Consider the following 21,449-nt stretch of genomic DNA (forward strand, 5'->3'; position numbering starts at 1 on the left):
AAGGCTCGGCCTTATGCCTGGTGTTTTGTTCCACTCTTGCCGCACTAGTTTCCGTCATACGGGTATTATGTTCCTTGAGTTTGCGTTCCTTGCGCGGTTGGGTGATTTATGGGACCCCCTTGACATTTCGCCTTGAATAAAACTCCTCCAGCAAGGCCCAACCTTGGTTTTACCATTTGCCACCTAAGCCTTCTTTCCTCGGATTTTCGCGAGCCCGGGGGTCATCTTTATTTTAAACCCCCGGGCCAGTGCTCCTCTGAGTGTTGGTCCAACCTGTTAGCCGCCGGTGGCCACCAGGAGCAACTCTGGGCTCGCCTATCGGAAGTTTAGACAATCCGGTGTGCCCTGAGAACGAGATATGTGCAGCTTCTATCGGGATTTGTCGGCACATTCGGGCGGCTTTGCTGGTCTTGTTTTACCATTGTCGAAATGTCTTGTAAACCGGAATTCCGAGACTGATCGGGTCTTCCCGGGAGAAGGTTTATCCTTCGTTGACCGTGAGAGATTATAATGGGCTAAGTTGGGACACCCCTGCAGGGTATTATCTTTCGAAAGCCGTGCCCGCGGTTATGAGGCAGATGAGAATTTGTTAATGTCCGGTTGTAGAGAACTTGACACTTGACTTAATTAAAATACATCAACCGTGTGTGTAGCCGTGATGGTCCCTTTTCGGCGGAGTCCGGGAAGTGAACACGGTCTGGGTTATGTATGAACGTAAGTAGTTTCAGGATCACTTCTTGATCTTTTCTAGCTTTGCGACCGTTGCGTTGCTTCTCTTCTCGCTCTTATTTGCGTATGTTAGCCACCATATGCTTAGTGCTTGCTGCAGCTCCACCTCATTACCCCATTCTTCCTATAAGCTTAAATAGTCTTGATCTCGCGGGTGTGAGATTTCTGAGTCCTCGTGACTCACAGATTCTACCAAAACAGTTGCAGGTGCCGACGATACCAGTGCAGTTGACGCAACCGAGCTCAAGTGGGAGTTCGACGAGGAACTTGGTCGTTACTATGTTTCGTTTCCTGATGATCAGTAGTGGAGCCTAGTTGGGACGATCGGGGATCTAGCATTTGGGGTTATCTTATTTTCATTTGGATTTGACTGTAGTCGGTCTATGTGTGGATTTTGGATGATGTATGAATTAATTTATGTATTGTGTGAAGTGGCGATTGTAAGCCAACTCTCGTTATCCCATTATTGTTCATTACATGGGATTGTGTGAAGATGACCCTTCTTGCGACAATACCTACAATGCGGTTATGCCTCTAAGTCGTACCTCGACACGTGGGAGATATAGCCGCATCGTGGGCGTTACATTTTCAAACTTTAAAACTAAAATGTTTGGGTTGTGCCAGATAATGCATAGGTGATTATGGTGGTGAAACCAAACTTTTATGAAATGCTTAACTGCACTAAAATAATTTAAATAGTAGCAAACCTAATTATTTAAATGCCTTTACTAATTAATAAAATATCAAACTAAATTATTTGGGGACTAGACTTTTTGTGACAGTGGACTAAACTGAAATACTAAATTAGATGCCAAGTATATATTTTACAAAAAACTAAAACAATAGGAAACAAAGATAAAACAGAATAAAATAAAGAAAATAAAACAAAAGAAGAAATAATAATAAAAGAAAGGCCGAAACCCCCCTCTCCCTGGGCCTCTCGGCCCAACCGGCAGCCAGCCGGCCCACCCCGTTGCACCTGGCCTATATGGCCTATTTCCCCACACCCGACCGAAACCCTAACTGCTACCACCACTCCCCTCGATCCCCCACTTCCCTCGCTCCCCTCCCCCGTCTGGATCGGGGCAACCGCGCCCCCGACCCCGTCAACGCCGATGCCGCGCGCCACCTCGCCGGCGTCCCGGTGACCACTGCCGTCGCCGGACCTTCCGTGCCTCTCCCTTGCGGGATCGGCCTGCTCGTCGTGCCGCCCGCGTCGCCCATCGCCCCTGGACAACGCCGCCACCACCACGACGCCGTCGACCGCCGGAGCACCACCAGCCACATCGCCGGAGCTGTCCCGCCGTCCTCTCCGTCGCCGATGCCACCTCGCCGGACCTCCCTGACTCCTCCTCGAGCCAGCTTTGCTCAACTACAGGGCTCGGTGAGCCCCGTCCTCCCCTCCTCCTCTTTCCTCGTCCGGTCGCGCTTGCCCCCTGCTCGCCATACCCTTGCCCCGCGAGCGCCCGTTGACGCTGGCGCATGCCCGTCGCTCGCCCCACCTTCCCCTGCATGCGCCCGCCTCGCCGCATAGCCGCGCCGCGGCCTGGCCGAGTGCCAGCGCCCCGCGCATGACCGCGCCCCCTGCTCCCGTTGTCCCGCTCCGCCGCGGCCTCCCGCTGCCGCACGCCGCCCGGTTAGCGCTGCTGTGCCGCTCCCCATGCCAGGCCCGCGCCTTCCATGGCCGACGCCGTGGCCACCGGCCTCCCCCTGCTCCGGCGCCGCGCCGGATCTGCCCGCCCCTGGGCATGCGCCCATTCGGGCTGGCGCCCGTCGCCTGCACGCCCGACCCGCTAGGCCTATGGGCCTTTGACATGTGGGGCCCATGCCCAGAACGTTTTAAATAAAAAAATGAATTAAAAATAATAATAAATAAATAAAATATCAATTAATTAATTAATTAATTAATTAATTCTATTTAAATTAACTAATTAAGATTAATTAACCTAATAACTAGTTAACCTAATTAACTACCGTTAATTAGCTAAGCAGTCCCTAACAGGTGGGACCCACCTGTCAGGTTGACCAGGTCAACGGTCAACGTTGACTGCTGACGTCATGCTATCATCATGCTGACGTCATAATTACATTTTTCTAATTAAATTAATTCTGTTAATTCTAGAAAAAAATAAAATCCTTTTTAAATTAATATAAAATGAACCGTAGCTCGGATGGAAAAACTTTGTACATGAAAGTTGCTCAGAACGACGAGACGAATCCGGATATGCAGCCCGTTCGTCCGCCACACATCCCTAGCATAGCAAACACGCAACTTTCCCCCTCCGGTTCACCTGTCCGAAACGCGAAACACCGGGGATACTTTCCCGGATGTTTCCCCCCTTCGCCGGTATCGCCTCCTACCGCGTTAGGGCACGCCTAGCACTGTTTGTTGTCTTGTCATGCATTGTTATGCATCTGTTTGCATTGTATTCATTGTTTCTTCCCCCCTCTTCTCTCCGTTAGACTACGAGACTGACGCCGCTGCTGTGCCCCGATCGACTACGTTGTTGACGACCCCTACTTGCCAGAGCAACCAGGCAAGCCCCCCCTTGATCACCAGATATTGCCTATTCCTTCTCTCTACTGCTTGCATTAGAGTAGTGTAGCATGTTACTGCTTTCGGTTAATCCTATTCTGCTGCATAGCCTGTCATTGTTGCTACAGTTGTTACCCTTACCTGCAATCCTAAATGCTTAGTATAGGATGCTAGTGTTCCATCAGTGGCCATACACTCTTGTCCGTCTGCCATGCTATACTACTGGGCCGTGATCACTTCGGGAAGTGATCACGGGCATATGCTATATACTTTATACGGTTACACTACTTATGATACTGTTCGGAGATGGGGGCTAAAGGGGCAGGTGGCTCCATCCCAATAGAGGTGGGCCTGGGTTCCCGACGGCCCCCGACTGTGAGGCGGAGCGACAGGGCAGGTTGAGACCACCTAGGAGAGAGGTGGGCCTGGCCCTGGTCGGCGTCCGCGGTTACTTCAAAATAACACGCTTAACGAGTTCTTGGTATTTGATCTGAGTCTAGCCATTTGGTCTATACGCACTAACCAACTACGCGGGAAAGATATGGGCACTCGGCGTCGTGGTATCAGCCGAAGCCTTCGTGACGTCAGCGACTGAGCGGCGCGCGCCGGATTGGAACGTAAGCCTGCTCTTGTATTAAGGGGGCTAGTTCTGCTTCCGGCCGCCCACGCAACGTGCAGGTGTGCAATGGGCGATGGGCCCAGACCCCAGCGCCATAGGATTTAGACCGGCGTGCTGACCTCTCTGTTGCGCCTAGGTGGGGCTGCGACGTGTTGATCTTCCGAGGCCGGGCATGACCCAGGAAAGTGTGTCCGGCCAAATGGGATCGACCGTGTTGGGTTATGTGGTGCACCCCTGCAGGGAAGTTTATCTATTCGAATAGCCGTGTCCCTCGGTAAAAGGACGACCCGGAGTTTTACCTTGACCTTATGACAACTAGAACTGGATACTTAATAAAACACACCCTTCCAAGCACCAGATATAAGCCGGTGATCGCTCTCTAACAGGGCGACGAGGAGGGGATCGCCGGGTAGGATTATGCTATGCGATGCTACTTGGTGAACTTCAATCTACTCTCTTCTACATGCTGCAAGATGGAGGCTGCCAGAAGCGTAGTCTTCGACAGGACTAGCTATCCCCCCTCTTATTCTGGCATTTTGCAGTTCAGTCCACCGATATGGCCCCTTACACATATACCCATGCATATGTAGTGTAGATCCTTGCTTGCGAGTACTTTGGATGAGTACTCACGGTTGCTTTTCTCCCTCTTTCCCCCCTTTCCCTTCTACCTGGTTGTCGCAACCAGATGTTGGAGCCCAGGAGCCAGACGCCACCGTCGACAACGACTCCTTCTACACTGAAGGTGTCTACTACTACGTGTAGGCCGCTGACGACGACCAGGAGTAGTTTAGGAGGATCCCAGGCAGGAGGCATGCGCCTCTTTCGATCTGTATCCCAGTTTGTGCTAGCCTTCTTAAGGCAAACTTGTTTAACTTATGTCTGTTCTCAGATATTGTTGCTTCCGCTGACTCGTCTATGATCGAGCACTTGTATTCGAGCCCTCGAGGCCCCTGGCTTGTATTATGATACTTGTATGACTTATTTTATTTTTTAGAGTTGTGTTGTGATATCTTCCCGTGAGTCCCTAATCTTGATCGTACACATTTGCGTGCATGATTAGTGTACGATTGAATCGGGGGCGTCACAGCCCACACCCTGGCCACGAGGGTGGGGGGCGCGCCCTACCCCCTGGGCGCGCCCCTGCCTCGTGGGGCCCCTGTTGGCCCTCCGGTGCCCATCTTCTGCTATATGAAGTCTTTCGTCCGAAGAAAAATCAGAAGCAAGCTTTCGGGACGAGACTCCACCGCCACGAGGCGGAACCTTAGCGGAACCAATCTAGGGCTCCGGCAGAGCTGTTCTGCCGGTGACACTTCCCTCCGGGAGGGGGAAATTATCGCCATCGTCATCACCAACGCTCCTCTCATCGGGAGAGGGCAATCTCCATCAACATCTTCACCAGCATCATCTCCTCTCAAACCCTAGTTTATCTCTTGTATCCAATTGTTGTCTCTAAGTCTGGAATTGGTACCTGTAGGTTGCTAGTAGTGTTGATTACTCCTTTGTAGTTGATGCTAGTTGGTTTATTTGGTGGAAGATCATATGTTCAGATCCTATATGGATATTAATACTCCTCTGATTATGAACATGAATATGCTTTGTGAGTAGTTATGTTTGTTCCTGAGGACATGTGAGAAGTCTTGCTATTAGTAGTCATGTGAATTTGGTATTCTTTTGATATTTTGATGAGATGTATGTTGTCTATCCTCTAGTGGTGTTATGTGAACATCGACTACATGACACTTCACCATTGTTTGGGCCTAGAGGAAGGCATTGGGATGTAATAAGTAGATGATGGGTTGCTAAAGTGACAGAAGCTTAAACCCTAGTTTATGCGTTGCTTCGTAAGTGGCTGATTTGGATCCATATGTTTCATGCTATGGTTAGATTTACCTTAATACTTCTTTTGTAGTTGCGAATGCTTGAAATAGGGATTAATCATAAGAGGGATGATTGTCCAAGTATGGACAGCACCCAAGCACCGGTCCACCCACATATCAAATTATCAAAGTACCGAACGCGAATCATATGAACGTGATGAAAACTAGCTTGACGATAATTCTCATGTGTCCTCGGGAGCGATTTTCCTTATATAAGAGTTGTCCAGACTTGTCCTTTGCTACAAAAAGGATTGGGCCACCTTGTTGCACTTTATTTACTTTTGTTACTTGTTGCTCGTTACCAATTATTCTATCACAAAACTATCTGTTACTTATTATTTCAGTATTTGCAGAGAATACCTTGCTGAAACCGCTTATCATTTCATTCTGCTCCTCGTTGGGTTTGACACTCTTACTTATCGAAAGAACTACGATAGATCCCCTATACTTGTGGGTCATCATGGCCCACCTTGTACTCCATATATACGTGCGCTATGCACCGATCAATACATCGTGAAGCATTGCCAAAACTCTTGTCTCCAACAATATGAGCATGGCAACCTCGGTGTAAACCCGTTGATTCAGAAAGCTCTCTACACCTTGGAGCTCCATATACGACGTACTGAAACGTACGTCATTTAGTACCTCAATTAGTGCTCGACTAAGCACTTTCTATTATTATTAAATTAAATAACCTGACTCGGAGCTCTTGATTGCCTAATGATCTCTCGGTAGATATGATGATGATTTGGCTCATGTCTCGGGACTAGAATATATATAACTAAAAGAAAAATCTGCCTCTGCTAATGGGGCCAACACTGGTTATGTGCGAGTATGGGATTTCAACGAGTTTTCATCAAGTTTGAGTTGCTTAAACAATCCATATTTGTTAGGATTTCAAAGAGTTATTATGTAGTATGTATTACGGTCTCCAGCAAAAACAGGAGAATTAAGAGATAACCTAACGCAACGTATGCAGCTACGTACTAGTTTGCTTTTGAGACGCCATAGGATAGGACGTACTATTACCGTGCTGCAAGGTAATTCCCGGGAAACTGTGGACATCACTAAACTCTTGCTTAGTGCTCTAAGCACTTCCGTTTGACCTTAAATTTTTTGCTTCAGAGGCGACACGGTATGAACATAACAACCTCGGTGTAAACCCGCTCCTTCAGAAAGCTCTCTACACCTTTGAGCTCCATATATGACATTATCAATGGACAATGGTGCGTCCATTAGTGCTCTACTAAGCACGTTTTTCTATTACATAACTTGCCTCGGAGCTTTTGATTGTCTTATGATCTCTCGGCAGATACGATGGTGGTTTGACGTATGTGTTGCCGGCGTTGAAGCCTTTCAAGTTTCAACTTTGTTTAGTGACTACTGACTACACGACTCTGCTACTATGAAATAACAGAACGAGCACGAAATGTGGGTAGGGTGCACTTTCTCTGTCAAAAGCTTCTAGGCGAAAACGAAATGGGATAGCTTTTGCGACTCTCGGAGCTGAAGGCTATAATAGAGCACAAGGATTCCTGGTAGTACCAAGAACTGATGTTCAAAATAAGTAGCTTAAGTCACTAACGACCTTTTCTTCTTATGTAAGTACTGTATAAGGAAAAACAGTCTCAGATTTAGTCTTGGTGCGGTGCTCCCTAAGGTTATCCCCAAAGTAGGTAACCATCCCATTTTATATTTATAATCGGGAATTGTGGAGATCGGGACAATCTGACATCAACCCAAAGAAAACAACGCCACCGTGAAGACTGAAGAACATTGTCCAGCACAGAATCAACTTCTTTTTAGCGCAGAATCGACTTCTATGAAGTCACTGCAGAATTTTGTGGCTATCATCTGTTTCTTTTCCTTGCGTGTCCAGCTTTCCTTGGACCCTGGTAGAGTGGTAGTGGTTGCATAAGTTTGTGTTCTGTTTTTCCCCCTCTTTATGTAGTGAATTACTAATGCTCATGCGTGCTTGTTTTTTCAGCAAACAACGCTTATAGTTTTCTTATGGCACTATCCTTATTCAGATGTATTGATCGTGAAATTAACCACAGTAGTCCGTGCTATGTTTATTCAGGAGAGATGTTTCGTACAGTTAGACCATGTTCGGTAATCACCCGCTCCCGGAATCTGCGGAGCGGGGAAACTGCAACTCCTCCGTTTTACACTGCAGCTCCGCCAACTACGCTCCCAGAGTTGTTGAGCGGAGTGGTACCGAACAGGGCCTTAATGCATGGGTGATGGACCTACAGGAAGACGCATTAGCTGAGGAAGACATGGGAGCTTGCTTCTGCTTTTGTCGTCGCTGTTATCTTTGTGTGCCCATGTTGATAGTCCGTTCTAAACTATGTTCATCGTAGCAGGCTGTAAAGCAGATGTAGTGTGTCCCTAGTTTATTTTTCTGTCAAGACTTTATATGATTAATTATCCAATGGTTTCGTTATTGAAATCAAGGAGGATCCTTTTTTCCCCCAGAAATGAAGAAGATCGGTAGTGCATGAGTCAATTCATTTCCCTGGGAATCATTACATGGATCAATCTTCGATAAATACCGCAGACACACAAGAGATTACTACATGGTGTACGTGTACGGATAGCAGTGGGAGTAGGCCCCTGCCGGCCAGGAGTAGTAGCCGGGATACCACGGAGCCTCGGTGGTCTCCGATGCCGGTGCCGGCTTCTTCTCGGGAACGACCGCCTCCACTGTGAGGAGGTCCGCGTTCCCCACCTTCTTCCGAAGGCAGGCCGTGAGGTTGGCGGCGTCCACCCCGTCGCCGACCACCGCCAGCCGGTCCCTGTCGTCGCCTTGTATCTCCACACGCTCCACTCCTGCACCATCAAGTTTCAGTTAGTTCGAAGGCTTGACTGATATGACATACAATCCGGCGAAGTAAACCACAGCTCACCGTATATGGAGGCAACCAAGCCCATTGCCTTGGACCGGCATTTGTCGCACGTCATGTGCACCCTGATCACCATCTTTTGCTGAAAGAAAAGAAGCAGAGCATACTTGTGTCAGTAACATTCAGGAGAGGAGAGCAACGGGTATCAGTAGCAGAAATTCAGAAAAGTGTAGTCACCTTCATGTTGCCCCTCTGCTACAGATGAGAGCGAGAGACCGGTGGGCAGTGCGAGCTCGCGGACAGAAGATTTCAGGCGAGAAGTGCAGAACTGGAGGCTGAGGCAGTAGTCTAGGTTCTGAATGGAGACCGGGAGAATGGTGGGTAATGATGAATGATTCAGAGTCTGTCTCTGACCCTCCTACTTATACTACAGCGCAAGCACGGCCCGCATGCCCGGCGGGGAGTGTACTTGACGTACTCTGCCTTGAGAAGACTCTGGAGCCTGTCCGACTTAATTAATCCCCAACCACACAACCGCGGCTTCCGTCTATCAATGGTTGGTGCGGCATGGATCAAGACTTGACTCCGCGAGGCTGCCTTGCTTGCTGCGCCTTCGGAAACCGCGTTTCATCTCTGACGTTGATTCTTTGGCGTCTGTTATTTAAATCCGTGCTGCATCTCCGTGTTTCTCTTGACATGTTCGTCTGTTTCTCTTTTCTGAAGGTTAGTTTAGTTGCCTGATTGACTGACTAGTATACTATCCTGACAGTCTTGCTTTGTTTGCAGTACAAGTATGATGGTAAATATGTATAGTGCATGAATTAGAAAGACGGATAAGAGAATAATAAAGGCTACACCCACATTTTTTGACAGTTATACTGTGAAGATGCGGTTCTCTTTCTGACGTAGATGTGAAACTAGAGCAAACGACTGGTCGTGTTTGAGCACGAGGTAACTGATTTTCAATTGATGGGTTAGCGTGTTCCGTTTTTCCAAACTAAAAAAAGGTGGATTAAGAGATAAACTAACGCTCGCAAAGAAAAGAAATATATATAGATAAACTAACGCAAATTGTATATGCAACTGATGGTTATTTCTGAGACACCACAAGACGCACTATTACCGTCCTGCAAGGTAATTCCCGGGAGGCCGTGGACAGCACCAAACTGTCCAATCTCTTGCTTAGTGCTCTAAGCACTTCTACGTTGTTGCTTCAAAGGTAGTATGAACATGACAACCTCGGTGTAAACCCGTTCCTTGAGAAAGCTCTCTACACCTTTGAGTTCCATGTATGACGTTATGAATCGTACGTCACTTCTTCCTCTGCTTATTAAATAACTGGACTCAGAGCTCGTGATTGCCTAATCATATCTCTGTAGATATGATGGTGATTTGGCTGCCACAAAAGGCACATGGTTTCCCTGATACATTGTCTTAGTGCACTTTCTGTCAAAAGTTTCTAGGGGAAAACGAGCCATTTGTACATCCCTTATGCGCATGGTTTCCCTGATACACTGTCTGACCGCCGTGCTCCCTAAGGTATCCCCGAAGTGGGTAACCATCCTTTTTGTTTAATAATTGGGAATTGTGTATATCGGGACAATCTGACATCAACAATCTCCGCTTGTAATAATTTTTATTGGTCTGGACTTTTGGGCGCCACTTTGAGCACTCGTTTACCCCACCAAAGAAAACAACACCACTGTGAAGACTGAAAACATTGTCCAGCACAAAATCAACCTCTTTTTAGAGAAGACTCAATTTTTATGAAATCACCGCAGAATGTCGTGGCTATCACCACTGTTTGTTTTCCTTGCGTGTCCAACCTTCCGATGAACTCGTAGAGTGGTGGTTGTTTCAAGTTTCTGTTCTGCTCTTTTCTCTCTCTCTTTATGTAGTAAATTACCAAAGCTCATGCGTGTTGTTTTCGTCAGTAAAAATGCTTATTTTTCCATGGCACTGTCCTTATTCAGATGTTTTTTTAGAGAACCTTATTCAGATGTTTTGACTGAACATAACCGCATTAGTCTTAGTCAGTTACTTTTGACCATGCCGACCGCCCCATTCCACGGTAATACTCTTCTTCACGTACTTTATTCCAGAAAGCGTGTGCTCTCGTTTTATTTTGAGCCACCTAGAACAAGTTCATTGTCCTATGGAAGCAAAGCCATACGTGCCAACCTGTAATTTTCCGTCCAAAGGTCACTCCTGAACTACATAGAAACAAGGAAAACTTAACAGTTATAATAAAGAGTCGTCCAGGATTTGATCGCTTCAGGTTATTTTATTTGTGCTTTGGTCTCGAGTTTTTTTATGTGCGTGAGTTGGTGTTGGTTGTGTGCATCCTAACTATGCAGATGCCCAGTGTGTACTCATTTATTTTAGAATCGGTGTGTACTCATTTTGATTGTATTTATTTGATGCTTTATTTTGAATAATAAAATTCACCCTTTGTCTAAAAAAGTTGTGTGACGACAGCCACAATGGTAGAAATGGATGCCGCGATCACAAGAGGGCTACAAAGCTATGGCATTCTCCTGCATCAAAGATGCATAGTTGTTCAATGACCGTCTGACCGCAGAAGTGGAAAGAGCTGAAATATCCCCTGCCCGTGAGGTCACTTTCAAATGGAAGAGTAGGCTGAAGTAAAAATGTTGTTCAATTTCTGTTTATGTTTTAGGTTATTTCAATTTTGGTTATTATGTGATGTTGAGAGCAAGTTTCGCTGGTGGAAATTGAAAAGCCAATGTGAAAAAGTATTGTACAATTTCTTTATTTGGAAAAGAACATAAATATAGACAGGCGAGTCCGCAAAATATAGAGCTCGGATTATGGCGACTTTAAGTTTGCACACGGCCTCCATAGCTTTCAAAAAAATACAAACACCTCCGAAATGATATAGGAGGATATGAATATGACGCGTATGTTAGACTTACTCTAAGAGCATATATAGCCAGGCTCCCCAAACCCCCCTCAAACGCCCGGGCGGACGGTCCGGTCAGTAACTGGTCAAAAAAAAAAAACCCTTCCCACATGGGCGCATAGCACAAGTATGGATTTAGGGGATGAAATATGAGAGACTCGGATGCACAGCACCAAGTATGAGGTGTGATCGGTCAGTGCCGGTCGCGTCCGCGGACGTTTGAGGAGCCGGATTTGTCAGGTCTGGCTGTAGATGCTATAATTTTATGAAATTTCTCTAGAGAAAAGATCGAAAATGCTAGAGTGGGAGACCACACCAGACGCAACGACCTGGCGCCGAGGGCATAGTGGTGTGACGTTTTACATTTTTCTTGCAGTTGACGCATTGACTGTTACATGCACGCTGTTTGACTCCAACGTCTTCAGACGCAAACCATTCTAGTGAGTAGTGACCAGGTCATTACAGATTGGCTTGGCACATTCGGAAGCCCAGATCACAGAGGCAGCACGTAGTACGAACATCGCGAAGGGGGCAAGGAATTCAGATCTGGGGTATACGTTTCTTTATTTCTTCCAATTTGCCAATAGCCCGAAATGGTGGATAAACTTGCGGCCTCTCCAAATGGCGAACTGGGCATCTGGCTATTTGGCAATTACATGATGGCGCAGGGGGTGGTGGGCTCGTCGCACACGACCATGTGAGGCGGGTATGGCCCATATGGGTGGTGGTACCAGTACGGCGGCGGGTCCTCCTTCTCATCCTTCTTCTTGTCGTCCTTCACCTCCTCCACCTTGACGAGGTGAACGTCGTGGTACTTCTTGCGGAGGCAGCCGACGAGGCACACCGGGTCGACGCCGTTGCCGACCACCTCCAGCATGTCCTTGCTGTCGCCGGTTATCCCCACCGAGCTCACCCCTGCACCCAGAGAAGAGAGAACGCTTGCGGCCCATGTTAGCATCGCTGACCCATAAAATATCAAGGGTAAACATACGTGTACGTGAAGAATTAGCGCATGCATGCATACCGTTCGCTTTGGCGACCATCGTCATGGCTTTCGACCGGCTCTTGTCGCATGACATGCTCACCTTGATCACAATCTTTTGCTGCAACAACAACAAGAAGGTTCAGCTCAAGAGCTAGTAAGTGCTCAAAACCAGGCAGAAACTGAAGCAGCTCTTTACCTTCATTGGGTGCCGCTGGTTCGTTGTTTAGATGCCGATCAAGGAGAATCTTTGGAAAGGTTCGTGTTCGATCGAGGCGTCTTATGATGTCTGTGGAGAGCACAGCAATGGCCACTGCTGTTGTTTATATAGTACAGGGCAGTTACGTGGGGTCGGGGTGAGGGGGATAGTGGACCTGGTACTAGTGAAGACTGAAGACTAATATGAGCCACCAGCTTTGTTGTAAGAACATTCCCAGCAGCGGCAGCAGATAAGCTCCCGGTTAGTGAACAACAAGGATCCAAAAGTAAGTAAACGCGTCCTGAGCACGAGCTCTCCCGGTTGATTTTTCCGGTCATGGCCAGAATACATTAGAAAATGACTCCGATGATATGTCTGAGCGTGAGCGAGCCATCAATTGCAATTGCCTGTTGGCCACGGTGCGCTTCCCTTCTGCGAAGCCGCGGCTCTGCGGATGCACGTACGTAGATAGAACGGGCCGAGATCGGTTGTTGCGTCTATCAGTGCTCAGTGCTAATTAACTGCCTAAGCAAAACCATATTAAGTGTGAGAACCAGGCAAGAAAGTCAGTGATATGTCGTATGGGCGCAACCCTACCGGCAAAGGATTTCACGGTGCCCCTCCTTGTTGGACTCTGTCAAACCTAGAATAGTCGATGTGTGCCTGGCAGAACATTGAAATATAAGCTTGAAGATTTCAGTGGTTATATCTTTAGAACACAACTAGTCAACGTCGATCGGGTCTTGCTACTGAAGACTTGTTGACAGAGGTCATTTTTTGTTTATATACGGAAGACTTGTTGACAGCGGACAGATATTACTCAGAATGAATATGGTTATGGTAGTCCGATTACAAATATATTCCCACAAAATACATATAAATATGCCAAGCCAATATACTCTAACCCCCCCCCCCCCCCCTTGGTCATAGTGATAGCATCACAAACAACATGAGCGTCGCTCACGATCAGACATGAGAGAAACCGAAGGTTCAAATTGACGGTTTGACATCCCCGGCCCTTACATTTATAGCGAGAGTGTAGTAGACGATGAAGTGTCGCGCTGATAGCCCTTTCTGTCGATGTCGAGGTATCCGAAAGCATGGGCCACTATAGCATTTAGCTAGCCGAGGTAGTCCGAAAGCATGGGCCACTATAGCATGTAGCTAGTCGAGGTAGTCGTGCAAGGGGACACCATGGTCAATGTTGAGGTTGGGGTTTTTGGTGTCATGGTAGCAGTACATGGAGCCGCGGGCACAAGGAAGCACCAATGAGTTGGGGACATAGTGGACGCGCCAGGAAGAAGACAATGACGTGATTAAGGATGTCATCGTTGAGGGTGTCAATGCTAAAGATGATGTCGTCAAAACTATTGTAGACGAGACGTTCTGTCGGTTTTGCCAGGCCCTAGGACACGTTGGGACGAAGGCGTGCGTCGGTTTTGCTTGTATAGTGCGTGCGTAATAGGGAACATCACAAGTTGCGCGCCGGAAAGAGTAGCAAATGAGCTCTCGGGGACAGTGGCAACACAAAACAACATGGATAAAAGGTGAAGGTGTAGTCCGGTGGCCGACGTAGTTGGGGAAGGGGACGCAAATGTTAGCGATGAGGTTGTGTTGGGCAAAGATGAGGACGCGCAAGTGGCCTGATGTTCCGATATAAAGGTAGATGATCTGGGTTTCGTGACATCTATGCTCGAGAAAGGTTACGAAGAACTCATCATGCATGCATAACGAACAGAACCTTACATGCAGTGCATGCAATGACATGGTTGAGGATGGTGTTGGGGAAGATGATGTCATAGACTTTGTCGAGGAAGTTGCAGGAAACGGAGATGCAATGGCAAACACATTGACCACCATAACAATGGCAAGCGCACTGACCACCACCGTACCGGTCAACAAATTGTGGAATCTCCGCCACACTGATTACCATAACAAGTGCACGAAGGACATCGTGCTGGCAAGTAGATGACATAGCGAGAGCTTTGGTCTTGCCAGTGACAGAACCTATAATCCAAAGTGCCTTGAAGTTATAACTTCGACGAATACATCATTAAACCTCACCCAAGTCCCCTCTATAGAGTAACCAACATGTTTGTGACTTGCACACTCATCAAATTGAAGAGAGCAAGGACAATCCGGAATTTTCATATGCAAAAAACCATCAATCATGATGAACCAGCTTTTGCCAGAAAATCCACTTTGAAAACATCTTTGTCTAGCTCTCGAACGGACCACCAAAAGTTTGCGTTGATCAGCCATTGAAGCTGTTACAGAACTTGTGTAACTGAGAGAGATCCACCGGAAAACCAAACAATTCATGTTCATGCACTCTCTAGGAAAGGTCTGTAAGAATCAGATCGCTGTGATTTGAAGAACGTTGTGACTTGAAGAACATCAACTTACGACTACAAACTCCATAAGTAATAGCAAAGGACATATGTTCCTCCAATACTGGGCAGTCATCAGATTTGTGCTCGGATACCATGTAAAAAATTAAGAGAATTAGCGCAATGATGTGTGCGTTGTAATGAGCCTCTTAAAGACTTTGTTATTTGATGACCCACAAGTATAGGGGATCTATCGTAGTCCTTTCGATAAGTAAGAGTGTCGAACCCAACAAGGAGCAGAAGGAAATGATAAGCGGTTTTCAGCAAGGTATTCTCTGCAAACACTGAAATTATCGGTAACAGATAGTTTTGTGATAAGGTAATTTGTAACGAGTGACAAGTAACAAGCGTAAATAAAGTGCAGCAAGATGGTGATGGGGATCGTAGCAGAATTTTAAAATTTTCCTACGCTCACCAAGATCCATCTATGGAGTATACTAGCAACGAGGGGAAAGGAGTGCATCTACATACCCTTGTAGATCGCGAGCGGAAGCGTTCCAATGAACGAGGTTGATGGAGTCGTACTCGCCATGATCCAAATCACCGATGACCGAGTGCCGAACGGACGGCACCTCCGCGTTCAACACACGTACGGAGCAGCGACGTCTCATCCTTCTTGATCCAGCAAGGGGGAAGGAGAGGTTGATGGAGATCCAGCAGCACGACGGCGTGGTGGTGGATGTAGCGGGATCTCGGCAGGGCTTCGTCGAGCTTCTGCGAGAGGGAGAGGTGTTGCAGGGAAGGAGGGAGGCGCCCAAGGCTGTAGTATTGCTGCCCTCCCTCCCCCCCTTCATATAGGCCCCCTGGGAGGGGGGGCGCCGGCCTGGAACCCATCTGCATGGGGGGCGGCGGCCAGGGGGGAGACTTGCCCCCCAAGGCAAGTGGGGCGCCCCCCACCCTAGGGTTTCCAACCCTAGGCGCAGGGGGAGGCCCATGGGGGGCGCCCCAGCCCACTAACACTAGTAGAAAATAGGGCTTTGGTCACAGGGCAGTTTTCACATTAGTCCCGGTTCAGTCACGAACCGGGACTAATGTGAGCATTTATCCCGGTTCGTGCGGCTAAGGCATTAGTCCCGGTTCACCTGGGCCCTTTAGTCCCGGTTGGTGCCACGAACCGGGACTAAAGGGTGCGATGCCCATTAGTCCCGGTTGGTGGCACCAACCGGTACTAATGGGCTTTGAGGCATTAGTACCGGTTCATGGCACGAACCGGTACTAAAGGTCCCATTTGCAAACTCTACCCCCCCCCCCCCGGTGGACCGCCTTTTCAGTTTTAGAAAAAACAAAAGAAAATGATGGAAATGTCAAAAAAATAAAATAAAATAAGTTTCCCTTGTGATATGTGGTCTAGTTGTTGGGAAAATTAACAAATACGAATTTCGACTTTATTTGCAAAATCTCTCTGGAATTTCTTAAAATGGGCATAACTTTTGCATACAAACTCGGATGAAAAAGTTTTTTATATGAAAAATCATCTACTCGAAAAGTTACATCCGAATTTAACCGGGGGAACCTAGTTAAACATTTTCAAAATCCTCAAAAACCTAACAGAAAAAAAGATACGGGGCTTTTATTATCTGGAGAGGCAAAAAAATTCAAAAAAATTCAAATTGTGGTCAAACTGTGGTCAAACAATGGTCAAACTAATTATTCTAGAATATTAGTGTTACTAAATAATTATTTCAGTTTTTTTTGAATTTTGGTCAAATCTGATCAAACTGTGGTCAAACAATGGTCAAACTAATTATTCCAGAAATATTAGTGTTACTAAATAATTATTGTTTTTTAAAACAATAGTTTCAAACTCAAACAGTGAAATGTGTCACTTCATGCTCAAGCTAAATTCCTGAGGGTTAATAGAATTAACATCTTACTATTGTCAGGAAAACAACAAGTGCAGACTTGGAAACGAGGGAGAATAGAACCCGGAAGTTAAGCGTGCTCAGGCTGGAGTAGTGAGAGGATGGGTGACCGTCCGGGAAGTTATATGATTTGGAATGATGAGGGGTGATTAGAGATTAGAGGATAAATTGAGCATGATGAGGGGTGGTGATTAGAGATTAGAGGTTAAAATAATTCAGAAATTTGAAAAAAAAAATAAAAAAATTCGACAAAAAAATTTCAAAAAAAAATATCATAAAATTTCCTTTAGTCCCGGTTGGTAACACCAACCGGGACTAAAGGTGGAGCTCCAGGCTGCGTCCACGTGGACGGCCTTTAGTCCCGGTTCGTGTAAGAACCGGGACTAAAGGGGGGAGGCATTAGTAACGACCCTTTAGTCCCGGTTCAAAAACCGGGACTAAAGGCCCTTACCAACCGGGACAAAAGCCCCCTTTTCTACTAGTGTAAGGGCTGGTTCCCTTCCCACTTCAGCCCATGGGGCCCTCGGGGATAGGTGGCCCCACCCGGTGGACCCCCGGGACCCTTCCGGTGCTCCCGGTACAATACCGGTGACCCCCGAAACTTTCCCGGTGGCCGAAACTTGACTTCCTATATATAATTCTTCACCTCCGGACCATTCCGGAACTCCTCGTGATGTCCGGGATCTCATCCGGGACTCCGAACAACTTTCGGGTTTCCGCATACTCATATCTCTACAACCCTAGCGTCACCGAACCTTAAGTGTGTAGACCCTACGGGTTCGGGAGACATGCAGACATGACCGAGACGCCTCTCCGGTCAATAACCAACAGCGGGATCTGGATACCCATGTTGGCTCCCACATGCTCCACGATGATCTCATCGGATGAACCACGATGTCGAGGATTCAATCAATCCCGTATACAATTCCCTTTGTTAATCGGTATGTTACTTGCCCGAGATTCGATCGTCGGTATCCCAATACCTTGTTCAATCTCGTTACCGGCAAGTCTCTTTACTTGTACCGCAATGCATCATCCCGTGACTAACGCCTTAGTCACATTGAGCTCATTATGATGATGCATTACCGAGTGGGCCCAGAGATACCTCTCCGTCATACGGAGTGACAAATCCCAGTCTCGATCCGTGCCAACCCAACAGACACTTTCGGAGATACCCGTAGTGTACCTTTATAGTCACCCAGTTACGTTGTGACGTTTGGCACACCCAAAGTACTCATACGGTATCCGGGAGTTGCACAATCTCATGGTCTAAGGAGAAGATACTTGACATTGGAAAAGCTCTAGCAAACGAACTACACGATCTTTGAGCTATGCTTAGGATTGGGTCTTGTCCATCACATCATTCTCCTAATGATGTGATCCCGTTATCAATGACATCCAATGTCCATAGTCAGGAAACCATGACTATCTGTTGATCAACGAGCTAGTCAACTAGAGGCTTACTAGGGACACATTGTGGTCTATGTATTCACACATGCATTACGATTTCCGGATAACACAATTATAGCATGAACAATAGACAATTACCATGAACAAAGAAATATAATAATAACCATTTATTATTGCCTCTAGGGCATATTTCCAACAGTCTCCCACTTGCACTAGAGTCAATAATCTAGTTACATTGTGATGAATCGAACACCCATTGCGTCCTGGTGTTGATCATGTTTTGCTCTAGGGAGAGGTTTAGTCAACGGATCTGCTACATTCAGGTCCGTATGTACTTTACAAATATCTATGTCTCCATTTTGAACACTTTCACGAATGGAGTTGAAGCGACGCTTGATATGCCTGGTCTTCCTGTGAAACCTGGGCTCCTTCGCAAGGGCAATAGCTCCAGTGTTGTCACAGAAGAGAGTCATCGGGCCCGACGCATTGGGAATCATCCCTAGGTCAGTAATGAACTCCTTAATCCAGACTGCTTCCTGTGCTGCCTCCGAGGCTGCCATGTACTCCGCTTCGCATGTAGATCCCGCCACGACGCTTTGCTTGCAACTGCACCAGCTTACTGCTCCTCCATTCAAAATATACATGTATCCGGTTTGTGACTTCGAGTCATCCAGATCTGTGTCGAAGCTAGCGTCGACGTAACCCTTTACGACGAGCTCTTCGTCACCTCCATAAACGAGAAACATATCCTTAGTCCTCTTCAGGTACTTCAGGATATTCTTGACCGCTGTCCAGTGTTCCATGCCGGGATTACTTTGGTACCTTCCTACCAAACTTACGGCAAGGTTTACATCAGGTCTGGTACACAGCATGGCATACATAATAGACCCTATGGCCGAGGCATAGGGGATGACACTCATCTTTTCTCTATCTTCTGCCGTGGTCGGGCATTGAGCCGTGCTCAATTGCACACCTTGCAATACAGGCAAGAACCCCTTCTTGGACTGATCCATATTGAACTTCTTCAATATCTTGTCAAGGTACGTACTCTGTGAAAGACCTATGAGGCGTCTTGATCTATCTCTATAGATCTTGATGCCTAATATATAAGCAGCTTTTCCAAGGTCCTTCATTGAAAAACACTTATTCAAATAGGCCTTTATACTTTCCAAGAATTCTATATCATTTCCCATCAATAGTATGTCATCCACATATAATATGAGAAATGCTACAGAGCTCCCACTCACTTTCTTGTAAACACAGGCTTCTCCATAAGTCTGTGTAAACCCAAACGCTTTGATCATCTCATCAAAGCGAATGTTCCAACTCCGAGATGCTTGCACTAGCCCATAGATTGAGCGCTGGAGCTTGCATACTTTGTTAGCATTCTTAGGATCGACAAAACCTTCCGGCTGCATCATATACAATTCTTCCTTAAGGAAGCCATTAAGGAATGCCATTTTGACGTCCATCTGCCATATCTCATAATCATAGTATGCGGCAATTGCTAACATGATTCGGACGGACTTCAGCTTCGCTACGGGTGAGAAAGTCTCATCGTAGTCAACCCCTTGAACTTGTCGATAACCCTTAGCGACAAGTCGAGCCTTATAGATGGTCACATTACCATCCGCGTCTGTCTTCTTCTTAAAGATCCATTTGTTTTCTATGGCTCGCCGATCATCGGGCAAGTCAGTCAAAGTCCATACTTCGTTTTCATACATGGATCCTATCTCGGATTTCATGGCTTCTAGCCATTTGTCGGAATCCAGGCCCGCCATCGCTTCTTCATAGTTCGAAGGTTCACCGTTGTCTAACAACATGATTTCCAGGACAGGGTTGCCGTACCACTCTAGTGCGGAACGTGTCCTTGTGGACCTACGAAGTTCAGTAGTAACTTGATCCGAAGCTTCATGATCATCATCATTAACTTCCTCCCCAGTCGGTGTAGGCACCACAGGAACATCTTCCCGCGCTGCGCTACTTTCCGGTTCGGAAGGGGAGACTATCACCTCATCAAGTTCCACTTTCCTCCCACTCAATTCTTTCGAGAGAAACTCTTTCTCCAGAAAGGACCCATTCTTGGCAACAAAGATCTTGCCTTCGGATCTGAGGTAGAAGGTGTACCCAATAGTTTCCTTAGGGTATCCTATGAAGACACATTTCTCCGACTTGGGTTCGAGCTTTTCAGGTTGAAGTTTCTTGACATAAGCATCGCATCCCCAAACTTTTAGAAACGACAGCTTAGGTTTCTTCCCAAACCATAATTCATACGGTGTCGTCTCAACGGATTTCGACGGAGCCCTATTTAAAGTGAATGCGGCAGTCTCTAAAGCATAGCCCCAAAATGAGAGCGGTAGATCGGTAAGAGACATCATAGATCGCACCATATCCAATAGAGTGCGATTACGACGTTCGGATACACCATTTCGCTGAGGTGTTCCAGGCGGCGTGAGTTGTGAAACGATTCCACATTTCCTTAAGTGCGCACCAAATTCGTGACTTAAATATTCTCCACCACGATCTGATCGTAAGAATTTTATTTTTCTGTCACGTTGATTCTCAACCTCACTCTGAAATTCCTTGAACTTTTGAAAGGTTTCAGACTTGTGTTTCATTAGGTAGACATACCCATATCTACTTAAATCACCAGTGAAAGTGAGAACATAACGATATCCTCCGCGAGCCTCAACACTCATTGGACCGCACACATCGGTATGTATGATTTCCAACAAGTTGGTTGCTCGCTCCATTGTTCCGGAGAACGGAGTCTTGGTCATCTTACCCATGAGGCATGGTTCGCACGTGTCAAATGATTCGTAATCAAGAGACTCCAAAAGTCCATCTGCATGGAGCTTCTTCATGCGCTTGACACCAATGTGACCAAGGCGGCAGTGCCACAAGTATGTGGGACTATCGTTATCAACTTTACATCTTTTGGTATTCACACTATGAATATGTGTAACATCACGTTCGAGATTCATCAAGAATAAACCATTGACCAGCGGGGCATGACCATAAAACATATCTCTCAAATAAATAGAACAACCATTATTCTCGGATTTAAATGAGTAGC

At 46.8% G+C, this 21,449-nt stretch overlaps 2 protein-coding genes across 2 annotated transcripts; both read right to left on the reverse strand.

The window, feature by feature from the left end:
- Positions 1-8,242: 8,242 nt before the first annotated feature.
- On the reverse strand, positions 8,243-9,097 carry LOC109734204 (heavy metal-associated isoprenylated plant protein 46). The gene is made up of 3 exons (XM_020293415.4): positions 8,845-9,097; positions 8,671-8,749; positions 8,243-8,593 (listed from the first exon to the last, which is right to left on the reverse strand). Exons 1-3 carry the CDS (start codon positions 8,848-8,850, stop codon positions 8,337-8,339), a joined length of 342 nt encoding a protein of 113 aa, XP_020149004.1. The 5' UTR covers positions 8,851-9,097; the 3' UTR covers positions 8,243-8,336.
- Positions 9,098-12,069: 2,972 nt separating this feature from the next.
- LOC109734203 (heavy metal-associated isoprenylated plant protein 46) lies at positions 12,070-12,828 on the reverse strand. The gene is made up of 3 exons (XM_020293414.3): positions 12,712-12,828; positions 12,555-12,633; positions 12,070-12,445 (listed from the first exon to the last, which is right to left on the reverse strand). The coding sequence occupies exons 1-3, from the start codon at positions 12,715-12,717 to the stop codon at positions 12,183-12,185; spliced, it is 348 nt and encodes a 115-aa protein (XP_020149003.1). The 5' UTR covers positions 12,718-12,828; the 3' UTR covers positions 12,070-12,182.
- Between the last annotated feature and the right edge of the window lie 8,621 nt (positions 12,829-21,449).

This window comes from Aegilops tauschii, chromosome 2 (genome assembly GCF_002575655.3).
Source record: "Aegilops tauschii subsp. strangulata cultivar AL8/78 chromosome 2, Aet v6.0, whole genome shotgun sequence".
Lineage (NCBI taxonomy): Eukaryota > Viridiplantae > Streptophyta > Magnoliopsida > Poales > Poaceae > Aegilops > Aegilops tauschii.

Excerpts from the sequence above, each read along its gene's own strand:
- LOC109734203 (XM_020293414.3), bottom strand. Across the intron at positions 12,446-12,554 it reads GATGGTCGCCAAAGCGAACG|GGGTGAGCTCGGTGGGGATA; the intron begins GTATGCATGCAT and ends CTCTGGGTGCAG.
- LOC109734204 (XM_020293415.4), bottom strand. Across the intron at positions 8,594-8,670 it reads CTTGGTTGCCTCCATATACG|GAGTGGAGCGTGTGGAGATA; the intron begins GTGAGCTGTGGT and ends TTGATGGTGCAG.